Consider the following 12,992-nt stretch of genomic DNA (forward strand, 5'->3'; position numbering starts at 1 on the left):
AACGAAACTAGCAAGCTGAAGGAAAATGGCGCAAAAGATCACATCCGCAAATGTGTCTGCATTCGAAGACTACGGTAGGTGCTAGTTTGGAGGAGTTCGTTCAGGCAGTCTATGAGGGCGGGGGGGGGGGGGGAGGGATTTTTCAGTGCGAACTAAAGAAATGGAACATGTGGAGAGAGGAATGAAAGCGCGCAATTTGAACTGCATTCCAACACTATCGACTGAGTGTACGTCATGCCATGTTTGCCCGCAAGCCTTACCGACTCATTTAATAATGCTAAATATGAAGCTTTCCATTGTGCCCGTCTCATTATTTGTTACGTCTTTACGACCTGTGTGCAAAGTCTGCCACCACACATTTCAAAACTGTGGCCGCTTACACAATCCCGAACCTTTACCTGTGATACCTTACCGATGTTTTAACACTTGGTGTAACTCCACTTGCAGACAAGCGCCATTACCCCTGTACCTTCTTCAACTGTGCCATAACCAACAACGGTAATTCAATTCAACATACGTAAAACGTTGGTGAAAATCATGGTTTCATCTGGCTAGCTGCGTAAGAGGTCATCTTGAAAGTAGATAGAATGCTTTTATTGGTGAAATGCGCCGACAGTGCGTCAGAGGCGCCTATTTCAGATTGGCGCTGAGAGTACTCAAGCCGGAGATTCCTTCCCGGTTCACCTCTTCGAAGTACGGCAATTCTGCCTTCAGGCGGTTGTAGTATGCCTTCAGTTTCGGATACTTATCAGCATCCAGGAAAGGAACCTGCGAATGAAAGACGTAATCAGCGCAGTTGATCGTACCTTATAGGGCTTGCCAACTATGCAAACTGGCTACAACACTTCAGAGACAGAGTGCGCAACAAACACCGAGGACCCAGAAATAACCTCGCTACTTTCTTTTTCGCCCACCACAGTGTATGAGGTTCTCAAATACGGCTATTCTTTGCACATCGTAATCTTCGGTTTATGAACTCGAGCCGTGTTTTCAGTGACGCGCACTAGTAGGCCCCTTTTGTGGGCCAATGGAGGCACGCAATAAAGCCCAGACGTCGACGCACTATTTTTTAAACGTGACGGTGATCACCGAGAACGGGGGCTTTTGGGGCTGACTCAGCATTATATAGCGCGAATTCACTGACGGCACTTAGCTAGGCTGGCAAATAAAGAACGCGTGATTGAATAATTGCTGCTAAAATATGAAGACTGATTAAAGAAGCTTTACAAGAACGATAACGGTTATCTCACTATCTCGACGTCGTTTCTAAAGTAACAATGCTATCCACGCCAATTCAGAGTCGAGAACGTACCGACTTTCACAGTACAGTCTTACAGCTGTAGCAAAGATGTGGCAACGTCGCAATAGGCGCTGGTCAGACAACGGAATGCACCGCGCTGTATGATATAGCCGAATTTTATTCCAGCAAAGTACACTTGTCCTATACACTTCTGTCTGACTAGTCTGAAGAGTTGTTCACTGAGGCTTCAAAAGAGTTGAGTGTTGGGTGAGTTGGCGTTCTGACATTCATATCGTCGTACGTAGCGCATCGAAACAGCACAACAGAAACGAAAGGACGAACAGAGGCGCCAACTGTCAACTGATTTTACTGAACGCAGATCCACAGGTTTATATACAACAAGCTGCGCAGGCGCACCGTCCCAACGAACAATGCAGATAATGCAAACGTGAGGTTAGGAAACCAAGCGCGGCAGAAATTTCATATCAGCATTGTACAGCGCAATCGGAGTGTTGCTAACGCACTCCTCACATGCTTTTCTGATAAAAAACGATTCTAACATTTCACGAGCTGTTTCATGCTTACTTCGGCCAAAGAATTTTGCGCACCCGAAACGTGGTTCACAACGGGAGATATATAAGGTTGTGGATCTGTCTTCAATAAAGTCAGTTGTCAGTTCTCGCCTGTGTTCATCTATTCCTTTCTGTTGTGCTGCTTTTTGCTCTACTTACGATGATGTTAATGTTTATTGAGGCTATTACGACAAATACGTCACCGCACCGGAATATCCCGCAATTTGTGCCATTCACATATGCTTGCACCGCCATCGTTAAAAAAAAAAAAGAATGAGAAAAGAAACGCCGTATTTTTGCTGCGGATCTTAAAGGGGCACAATATTTGTAACTGCAGTCGCACGTCCGAAAAATCAGCCAGCGGGTGCGTAACGGTAGAAAGTAGTTTTTCGACAAAAGAGACTATTTCCGTCTACTCACGGCCACTGCAAGTCGCCAGTGCGAATCAGCCGTTACTGGTACGATTTGCAGCGACTGCGCGTGCGCCGAGATCGAGAACGGTTAACGGAACGGTTCTAAGCGTGGTTTCATAACAGCCGCCCCTTCATTTTCCTTTTCTCCTCCCTCAAACGAAGAATCTAGGTTGCCCACATCGAAACTGATTCGGGCGTGCGTCTTTCCCTTCTTCGTGAATGCAAGACATCACAGAAAGAAAATTGGCTGCGGCTTAGCTCGGCTAGGCCCAAATACAGAAGCGAAAGCTTGTTCCTTTTCATTATGCTTGTTTACCCTCGTAGGCCGAAGCACAGTTTGCTAGCCCAATGATATGGCGAGTAGAACGTGCAGTACGGCGAGCCCTTAGTACAGACGGAATCATACTTGTCTAGAACGGCCTGCCGGACGCTTCAGCTGCCGTTTTCTGCAGAAATTTGCGAAGACCGACGCCGTAATGATACTGAACATGGTCGTACTGCACGCTACATTCTTGTGCTATAACTTAAGCAGGAACGGAAGCTAACAGCTAACGTGATGTAGCAGCTGCCAGTAAGTAAGATGTATTGCAATTGTTCTCAATTCCCTCTCGCAATTTTCGTATGCACGCGCTCAGCCGCTCTAGACAAGTGTGATGCCGTCTGTACCTTCGTTTCGTCAGTTTCCGAAGCCGTCGCCGAAGGCGAAGGCGGGGCATCCATTGCCACCGTCGTTGTCGCCTTTCTGCAGTCCTTCTTCCGACGTTTCGCTCGCCGCAGTTTCTTGCCACTTTGCGCGTTAGTGCTCATGTTTCCGCTTTTACTCATTAGCAAGCCGAGCTATGCTGCAGGACGGTCCGACGCAGCTTGCCGCTTTCGCCGCTGGAACCGTGCAGACAACTTTGTCACAGATGGACCAGCGTCCGCGCACCGTCTTTCCATCGTGCGACCGTGGAACAACGGCTGAACTCAAGTGCTCGCCAGCTGACCCGATGTGGCAGAGGGAGCAGCGAGTCATGTGGTTAATGACGTGAACACAGGCTGGCGAGCCAGTATTTGTCATCCTGGCGGCGGTCGGAGAAGCAGCGGACGTGGCTAGTCACGCGGTATGCGTTCTTTGCCTTCAAGTCCAAGCTGAGATACACAGCCGAAAATCACTCGACTAGGCCAGTAAAGCTTTCGCTCTAATAATGATGCCGTATCAGCGCCAGACACGGCTATGGTACGAGAGAACGTGTGGTTTTGCATCTTAGCTAGTTCACGCAACCATGTACGCCAGGGATCTCAACCACGCGGACCACGGGCGGTATACCGCCCGCAGGCCTTTCTTTAGCGGCCCGGCCCGCATGTTACATTCTTTTCGTCATATTCTTTTTTAAATTTTAATAATAACTATGTTCATGAGCTACACAGACGTGATTGGGCTCAAGCATTTTTTATGAGGTACCATATCGGTCACCATGTGTTGAAACAGAACCCTGTAAAGGAAACTCTATATAGATTCGGTGTTCAGATTTCTATTATTCTTAAGATTAGCCGTTGATGTGCTTCTGACGTGTAATATCCTTCAGAAATGATTCCATATGTGAGATAGGAGAAAGGCTTTCTCTAATATGGCAACGTTAGCTGATATATTCATGCCCCCCTCCCTCCCCCCCCCCCCGCCGATTTTGTTCTTCACTACTGTCCCGGCTCTTGAGGGAGAGTAAATTTGCGACTGCGGCGCGCTAGCTGCGGTGAGTTGGCATTCCTCATATACTCAAACCTGCCTAAGTAAATATGCACTTTGACAAATTAGAGAAAGTTGTAAACACTGATCATGTTATTTAGTCCGTAAACTGTTGTGCCTGAGGAAACCTTGGTCACTGATCTGAGACCTATAACTTGGTAAAAGCAGGGCGCAGTACGGAAAATTCCACCGAGATCATAAGAGTTCGTTTTTCTACAAGTTTACGTCGGTAAGCTGGTTATTCTGCCATGTAAATTTTAAATGTAAGCAATAATAACTAATGCTATGTGGCCCGCGGTGCGCTTATTTTTGTTGAGGGAACCGGTGTTATGCGGGTTACTTACACACGTACGGCTCAAACGACTACTTAACTCTCTGCTTACCTCGAGGACAAGCGTGAGGTGAGCGACCAAGCTGAGGTCAGCGAGGCTGAGCTTGTCACCGAGCACGTAGTTTCCTTCTCCCAACACGTGCTCGAAGCCCTTGATCACGTTCTCCTCAAACTGCTCCACATCCTCTGCAGTAGGCTTCTTCAACTCGTAGAAGCGGGGTTTCTGAGAAAACAGACCAACTTTTGAGCAGCATATTCAGACGCCACTGTTGACCGAAGAGCATCTTAGATGCATAGAAAACGCTTTGTGCTGTGTCTCTCTCTCTCTCTCGGTTATTTAGGAATAGTCGCCATTGATAACCGAAACATACGAGCAGGCATCGAAATGAACAACCCGAAAACGCTCTGTTGTCGAGGAATAAGCCGAGAACAAGAATTGCGCTTGAACATCATTACCCCCTGCGAACTGCGGCCCTTCATGTACAGTTCATTCAAGGAACTCTCTGTTAGAAAAATTGGTCTTTACGTAAAGAAAGACAGCAATTATGATTGGCTAGATGACAATATATAACACCGAAAATAATCACACTCAATAAAAAGTTGAAGATGCATTTTTTAGGTTACTTCATACTTTCCTCCATGGCTTTGTGGTGGACGTGGTTACCAGCGGCCAAGCAAGTTGTGTCGTTTTGCTTAGTAAATATTCAAGCGCGCTTTTATTGCCAAGCGTAAGTGAATCCTAACGTGTTTTTCCAACACACTCGTTCGTACATAAAGGAAACGCAGCTTACAAAGCAGATCAAACATGGCTGTGTGCATACGACTGCAGGCTGTATTGAGGTCTTGTCATAAATGATATAATTCACATAGTGCACATTGGCAATGAGTTTCCGCTTCAGCTGCTCAGAAGAAGAAAAAAAAGAGCTTTCAATGAGGGAAAGGCAAGCTGCTTAGGAGCTAGATGGGTGGCATGACATGTCCTAGGGCTGCAGTGGCATGTAGATTAACATCTTAACATAATGCTGCAATCTGAATAGTTGCCATATATGAAGACGAAAAGCTGCGCTGGAGGGATTCCTCGTGCTCCCTGTGAGTCTGAACTTTCAGTGCTGTGTATGAAGGCTACTAATAAGAGTACTGCAAACTCTGTTTATGAAGGGTCACCCGTTCCAGGATAATAGAAGGCGCTCGTATTCATGTTCCTGGGTAATAAGGTCGTGTTTGGAGAAAGCCTTCTTCTCTTCCCTGTAACGTGCGTGCCAATTAACATGTATTGCCATTGGGCTCAAATCTTTCTCGCAATTTTTGTATTGTACCAGTGTCTGTGCGAAATGTGGGGTGTTCAAGAGGGAGACATTTGAACCGAACATCAACCGTGTCGGGAAATTGTGTTTATTTTTATGTGCAGTGCCAGATTTCAGAAACACACACAACAAAACTCGACTACTCGGGAGCAACATTAACCTACAAGTGCTTATTATTATTTAGTATGCGAAAAATAAAATAGTATTGGGTTTAGGGCAGTGAAGAACGTACGTGAGGATATGGGACAGCTTATGAGAGCGCGAAATGACAGATATTCCAATGTGCCTCTGATAACAGTCACGCAATAGATGGGTTTGAGTTCGTGTTTAGGAAAAGTGACCGCGGAATTACACACAGGACAAACGAAGGAAGAGACAACGCTATGCGGTACTGACAACTGTTGTTGACATTGCTGTCTATTAGGAAGGATCGTATACGTCAGTATAAGGTAGCTATGGACAAAGAAGACAAAAAAAAAACAGAGCACCACGTAACGTTCAAACTGTGATAGAATGGCAATGCACTTCGCAGAACACTTGCTTTCCGAGCAGAAAGGAAAGAAACGCGACACATGCTGCTCGCGTAGTTCAGCAATTTTAACACATACAGGAAATGACTAGTACACTTGGAAATCGACGGGGTTCAGCAATTGCAACACATAAAGAAAATGACTAGACCTGAACACCAGGACTAGAATTGCAATGTTCTAGTTATACGTGTTCTGGCTATACGATTACTCACAAAGAACTTGAAGTAGTGAGGCTGGATGGTGCTGGTAATCGTGGCCAGAGCTTGGTCGATACGCGCGCGGGCCCTGGGGCAGTTCGGGTAGAGCTCGGACTCGGGGGCGTGCTTTCTGAGCAGGTAGTAACATATAGCCGTACTGCGGACAAAAAAGTGGAGTATTATTGTAGAAAAAAAAACTGAAACAACGGTAGGATAAAACATGTTTTATGTGCGTCTAGATTTGGGTTTTCCTTAAAGAACTCCAAGTAGTGAAATGTTCATTCCTAGTACCCCGCTGCAACGTTCTTTATAAACACGTCGTGTTTCTTGGACGTAAAGCTCCAGAATTCCAATATTGTTGAAAGATTGTGCGCACATCGATGAGATAACACAGCTGCTTGGAAAGTACGCTGCTTGAATGTCTTTTTACAACTTAAAATATACAATTTTATAGGGTGCGTATGCCCAGAAATGTCTGACGCCTGAATTTTTTGCAAAAGAAATATTCAGTCAGTTGACACGCTTAGCTTATTATAAGCGAAGCTGTCGGTCGACGAGACCATGTACTTATAACCGAAAAGCTGTTTGTATTCGGCCCATGGTTTCGGTCACAACCTTCCCAATGGTTTCCATTTTTCTTTATTCGTGCCTGCCGGCAGTATGATTGCATAGGTTCTTAAGTAATATCTGAAAATCATTTACAGGAAAATTTTGATAACATACAGACTGTGGTTGCCTAAGGCGTGTTCTAGCGCTTTTAAGCTCATGGCCGCATGCTTGATTCCCGGCTACGGTGCACACATTTCGACGGTGGCGAAATGAAAGAACACCCTTTACTTATACTTAGGTGCACGTTACAGAACCCTTTGCGCTCAAAATTAATTAGGGGTCCCCCATACCGGCGTGCCTCGTGAACAAATCATGGTTTCTAGCGCAGAACCTCCACCACGCAACCCCCCCCCCCCCCACATTTTTATTAAAAACTCAGTTAAAATGCTCACATCATAGCTTAGCATAATCAAACTTACCCATCGTCTTACGACCCTGATAACATCACAGTCGGCAATAGCAGCATTGGGCCCCCCCTGATACCCGATTTGTGGTTCTTTGCCTTCTCAAGGTGGTGTGTGTGCCTTTCTGGTTCCAAGTATTAAATAGCGTACCTGACGTAACTTCGCTTCTGCAAGCCATATGATTTCACTACCGACAACGCGCGATAAAGCCCCTCCCCATCTAAGAATATACATCTATAAATCCATGCGGATATTCGTGCTTTCCTCTGCTTATGCGCGTCTAGTGCGGGAACTGTGTCGAGAGCAAAGCACTGCAACAGAAGAGACTTTTGGGCTAGTTGGTTTGTTACGTTCAATGAAGCCATAACGCAGAAAAGGCAGGAACCAGGAAGCGCACGTCCTGTCCTCTTCCGAGTTCCAGCCTTTTCTGCGCTGAACGGAATAAAGCACTGCCCTGCGAGCCAACGCATGCCATACATGCATGCTTATTCATAACAATCAATCAATCAATCAATCAATCAATCAATCAATCAATCAATCAATCAATCAATCAATCAATCAATCAATCAATCAATCAATCAATCAATCAATCAATCAATCAATCAATCAATTTTATTCTCTCCATTTCAAAACTCGACAGAGCAGCGGCGAATTAAAGCTGTCTTTGTATACAGTTTGACCAGCCCGCCGCGCCCATTCACAAGGATTCACGGCCTCTCAACGATAACCCGTCTGAGGCTGCCCCCTTGAATTTGCAGCAATTGGAACTGCAGGATTGAATATACAAAAGTGAATATAACAGCTTGGCACTTAATAGATGTTCTTTATTGGCAAATGAATGTGCAGAGTGTTCCTGTATTAAATAGGACGCATGAGCGCGGGACCCGTGCTCTGCGGCTGCTGTCTTGAGTTCCAGCGAGTACCAGTGAAATGACGTAGGACCGCTTTTGGCGCCTTATATTGGCTGCCAGAGCAACTGTGCAGCGGTGGCGGCGTACTTTATAGCAGTCTTTGGCCCATCGGTCACGCTTGGTTGTTTTTCCGCAGAGTGATTACGCCAAATTCGGACGCATTTCCTCTGGCGGCCACTCGCTGGTGCTGTATGAGTAGCAACCTCAAAACATAGGCCACTTCTCGTTGGTTCATTTGCGTAAAGAAACGTCGTGTACATGCTGTAAACCGAATTTGATGGCCCAATTTCAAATTCATCAGAGGTAAACAAAAAAAAAAGCAGACCAATCTTTAGACAGATTTTTCCTGTCTCAGTCTGCCTTCTTCTTTTTCTTTTGTTTGTCTCGATCATTACAAACGTGTGCTGCCAATCTGTTTGAATTTATGCGAAATGTTGACACGCTTTTTCATATATACAATAAAGCTTTTGTCGGTATTTCATAATTTTCCCTATATAACCGAGCACTTCGGTTTGGTGGTTCTGCTGTCCTCGATTAGATGTGAAAAATATTTAAGGAATCGAAATGTCTGAAACTGGGGCGCTAGTAATATCCCACTACATGAAAGGTCGACGTGCAATATCTCTATAGCTTGTCTGTAAGCATGAAATATTCATTTGTATTCTTTATCCAGCATTATTAGTTACGCTTACGAATGTAAGTGACTGCATAATAACATATTTCGAATACTACGTGTTTTAGTTTGTTCATAATACCTGAAAAGTTCGCCCACCAAGGCAACAGAACTGTTATAAACGCCGACAAGTTTTGCTTTACTGCAGCCCACTGTCTCCGGCGCTTTGCAGCAGGAATCGAAGTCATGAGTGCCATACTCGCTTATAAAAGTAGCATTGCGACGGAATGACAACATTCTTGCGTACTCATAAGGAAACCTGGAAGAACTCCAAGTACTTAAAGTTACTTAACAGCATTTCAACGCAATACCTGTCGTAACATCTCTCCTAATTCGGGAAGGTCAACGCCTAGAAACAATCAATCGTCCGCTCTCTCCAATAACTATGTTTTCTACAGGAAAAGATATATTGCTGCAGTACTGAGAAATGGAACCTATAGTGAAATATGCTGCTGGGAAAGCATATGATTTAGCGAATAGATCACGATACCAAGTAACAATTGTGAGGTACAAAACGGCCATTCGTAGGGCACGTTTTTGACATGACGCTAACACACCTAACATCGTTCTTTTTGCTGTTTCTTGGAATTAAGGAATGCTTAACTGAGGCTTTGATATGAATTGTTTGGAAGTGTCATATTTGCGCGAATCAATAGCATCCAGTGCGCACCGACACAAAGCTATATTAATTACACACAGAACTTACCTTTCATATATAATGAAGCCGTCGTCAGAAAAGGTAGGAATCTTGTGGAAGGGATTCAGCTGTCATAGAAACAAGATAGCGGCGTGTGAATAGATGCGCCAACAATTTTACACCAGGTACTGATATAAAGTGCATGAAATGTGCCCAACACCTTCGACGTGATCTGTGCCGGTATGCTTAAGGTAGTTGATGAAAGGTAACATTCACATATTTGATTGCATAAAATATATTCGACGTTCGAATGCCCTTGAGCGTTCAAACATAGCAAGCAATCAAGTTCCACTTATAGTTCTAAGGCTGTGCGACAGCTGGTGCGTTTAGGTCAAACCACTGGGTATTTCTTTGGACGAGACGGAACAACCTTTCCTTTACCACTTGAAGACATCTTTCGAGGCTTTCGAAAGCAGTTGCTCCAAGTATTTATAAGAAGCAACTGCTTGAGGTAGCTACCGTATATGTACTACGAAAGACGTTAGCAACCGCTGTTCGCGCTACTTACCGAACATCTAAGAAAAACAGCGAAATGAAATGGCTATATTAACCACACTGGAATACAGATATCATCTACCCAAACCATTTTCGAATCTAGTTGGAACATCAGGCACATCAAGTACACATGTTTATTCAGAGCACGCTGACTGCCTAGGAACTGCAAGAACATTTAAAAACACTAAAGCGTAACACACGTTAGCACAAACGAGCACAGAGAGTGTGTGTTCTAAGACTGCATGTATGTTCAAAAACGCGCCATAATATCAACAGACAACTCGGCAAATTGTCGGCATCGAATGGTCATAAATGCAACACCTTCATCGTCATAATTTTACTTGGCACCTTCTGCTGAACGAAGGCCACTCCCAGCGCGATTCTGTTAGCTTTGATCCAGTGCCATCCAGCTGAACCAGATGAAAACCGAAGCTTTAGTCCACCTTCCGGGTGCGTCGCTTATCAGCGGCCTCAAGAAAACAAATTACCCATGATAACCATAGCGCACACTATTGCGGCCGGCATAGGAAATAGAGAGGAAGGCGACAGTGCCATGGCCGACAAAGCGCACCGCATCGCGATAACTCTGTGCAGGCTGGCTTGTCGCGTTTTATCGGTTTGCGCAGGCTCCGATCTAAGGTGACAACAGCAGCCTTGAGAAATGTCCCAGTCGACTCTGTAATCCAGGGCCATGGTGCAAACCAAATATACGTAACTTTCATGGCGTCGTAAACGTCAATTTTTCATTGAACGCTGTACTGTCGTGTAGGCATGACGGCGAGACCGACTGTTATCATGCAAGCAATATCATCCGCAACTAAACAATAATTCCGTACGCAAATTATAGATCGCGTATTCCTTCTTACATGCCGATGTAGGATTTTCACCTCATAGAATGCCTTGGAAAGTTATACTTGCGTCCTTTTTCAACCATCTCGTAAGGTTGAAAGAATTCCGATGCCATTAGCGATGGCTGAATAATTTCCGTGACTGATTAACATCAAATCTTTTCTTTGTTGAACATTTCATCGATTAAATCTATCGATGAAGATTTGTCCATCTGGTTTACTTAATAATGGGCATTTTCATGACCGCTTTTCAAAATGATAAACGCCGTCATCTACTGGGCTTGTAATTTCATTGTCTGAGAGGCGGAAGCAGGATGCAAAATACGAATGTATGAAGAAATGGACGACAATAAATGCATTCAGATTACTTTAAATTCTAGCTAGTGACTAGTGAACGGAAAAACAGCATTGTTTATAATATGGTACTTATTGACTGAAGCGCTGCAGGACTAAACGAGTAAGAATAAATGTGGCCAAATTCAGCGTGAGCTCTAACCAAAGTATGCAGAAACATTCGGTGCTTGCATTAAATCGTACATTGGCTGTTACATCTGGTGTGCACGTTACAACAGATACATCAGTGCCGCGTTTGAATATTTTTCAGACATCACGTGGAGGCTCATATACCTCAGTGGAAGTGATAAGAAAGAATACCGAAATCCTTCCGAGCCTAAGTATAGAGCGCTAATTTACCTGCTCCCGTGCTCTTCGTTAGAATTCACAGTCGTCTTTACCAGTGAATCTCGCATTTGTATGACGAGCCAGCCCCATTAGACGCAGTGATTGATGCCAGGACTTTCATAATATAATTACACGTTATACCTTTGCAAGCGGCTTTTACGCATCTTTAAGCCAATTAAGCAGGTTAGAAATAAAATGCAAAAGTTCGCACCGCAAGTCAGAGATACACGTTTGCTGGTGGCTTTTAGAGAATCCGACTGTGTGTTCCAAGTGTGATGGGTACCAACATAGGAAAGCGCTCTGTTGCATTTGTTGTATTGATAGCTATGCTCCCTGCCTTTCGCTGTAGCTAATTGGACAAGAGAGCCTTTATTCCATTCTCTTTCTTTCTTTTAATTATATGATGCCATAGGCAGCGTACGTCACTGTTTATACCACGAACAAAGAAAAGCCGGTTGGGAGGGGGAGGGCGGAGGAGGCCGGCGTGGCCCTGAAGGATCACACAGTATTGTCCGCTCTTTGTCACCAAAGGCGGGACCGGGCAGGTGCACCCGTCTACGGTGCCCCGGCCACCTCCCCCTCTCCCCATCGTTTAACTGTGGGACTGTAAGCAGACGCCTAATGTCGCGTGCGCAAAGTTTTTTCTAGAGCCGCCAATTTGGTCTCCAGCGGGTTGGGTCGACAAATAAACCACTCGGTTGTTGCGGTGCATCTTCAATTGCCAACGCACCTACTGCAGCTTGTCAACTGATGGGCGCTGTGCCAGCGCAATTACGACGAAGTAACCTTCAGAGAAAGCATTTGGCAGTGCGGCTGTAGCAATTAAGGTTTCTTCATGACGCGTTATATTGGTGTCAGAATGCTGCGGTAGCTCCTGTGCTTACAACTCCGTAGGTAGTTACGAAAGCAGAGCCAAAATACTGCGCATCGAATAACTACTCACCCAAACAAAGCATTCTTGGATAATATACGGGGAAAATACGCAAGAAGTGTCTTCTCAGCGAGTGCCCTTGTCAAGGCTGCCTTTCTTAAGTAATACGTGTGCGGTGTGGAAAAGGAGAGGTTGACTCCTTGACGCCTTGCTCGGTTGACTCCGTCATTACTCGCTACTCGCGCGTACATTTTACAGTAGTTTTCTTTCACCCACCACGGATTTGCCAGGTACATACCTCGCAGTCATCGTGCTCAGCATTCTAGTACAATTTCAAAGTGATCGCGTCACCCCTGCTGTCGTTTGCAGAGCTATTCATAAATTAGTGCACTAGTATTGTGCTCCGCAGCGACAGAAAAAGGGCAGGTAGGACAGAGGGCAGAAAATTACAGTGAGTAACCGAAGAGGTTCAACCGATTAGGATAACTAA

General features: G+C 45.0%; 1 protein-coding gene across 1 annotated transcript in view; it reads right to left on the reverse strand.

Annotated features, from left to right (window-relative positions):
- Positions 1-619: 619 nt before the first annotated feature.
- LOC119391654 (uncharacterized) overlaps positions 620-12,992 on the reverse strand; it is a 65,354-nt gene continuing 52,981 nt past the window's right edge. The window contains exons 13-16 of the mRNA XM_049415358.1: positions 9,617-9,675; positions 6,329-6,470; positions 4,335-4,505; positions 620-768 (exon numbers count right to left, since the gene is read on the reverse strand). Coding sequence (XP_049271315.1) covers positions 631-768; positions 4,335-4,505; positions 6,329-6,470; positions 9,617-9,675 — 510 coding nt within the window. The 3' untranslated portion in view covers positions 620-630. The remainder of the gene's footprint in view (positions 769-4,334; positions 4,506-6,328; positions 6,471-9,616; positions 9,676-12,992) is intronic.

Source organism: Rhipicephalus sanguineus, chromosome 4, assembly GCF_013339695.2.
Source record: "Rhipicephalus sanguineus isolate Rsan-2018 chromosome 4, BIME_Rsan_1.4, whole genome shotgun sequence".
Classification (NCBI taxonomy): Eukaryota; Metazoa; Arthropoda; class Arachnida; order Ixodida; family Ixodidae; genus Rhipicephalus; species Rhipicephalus sanguineus.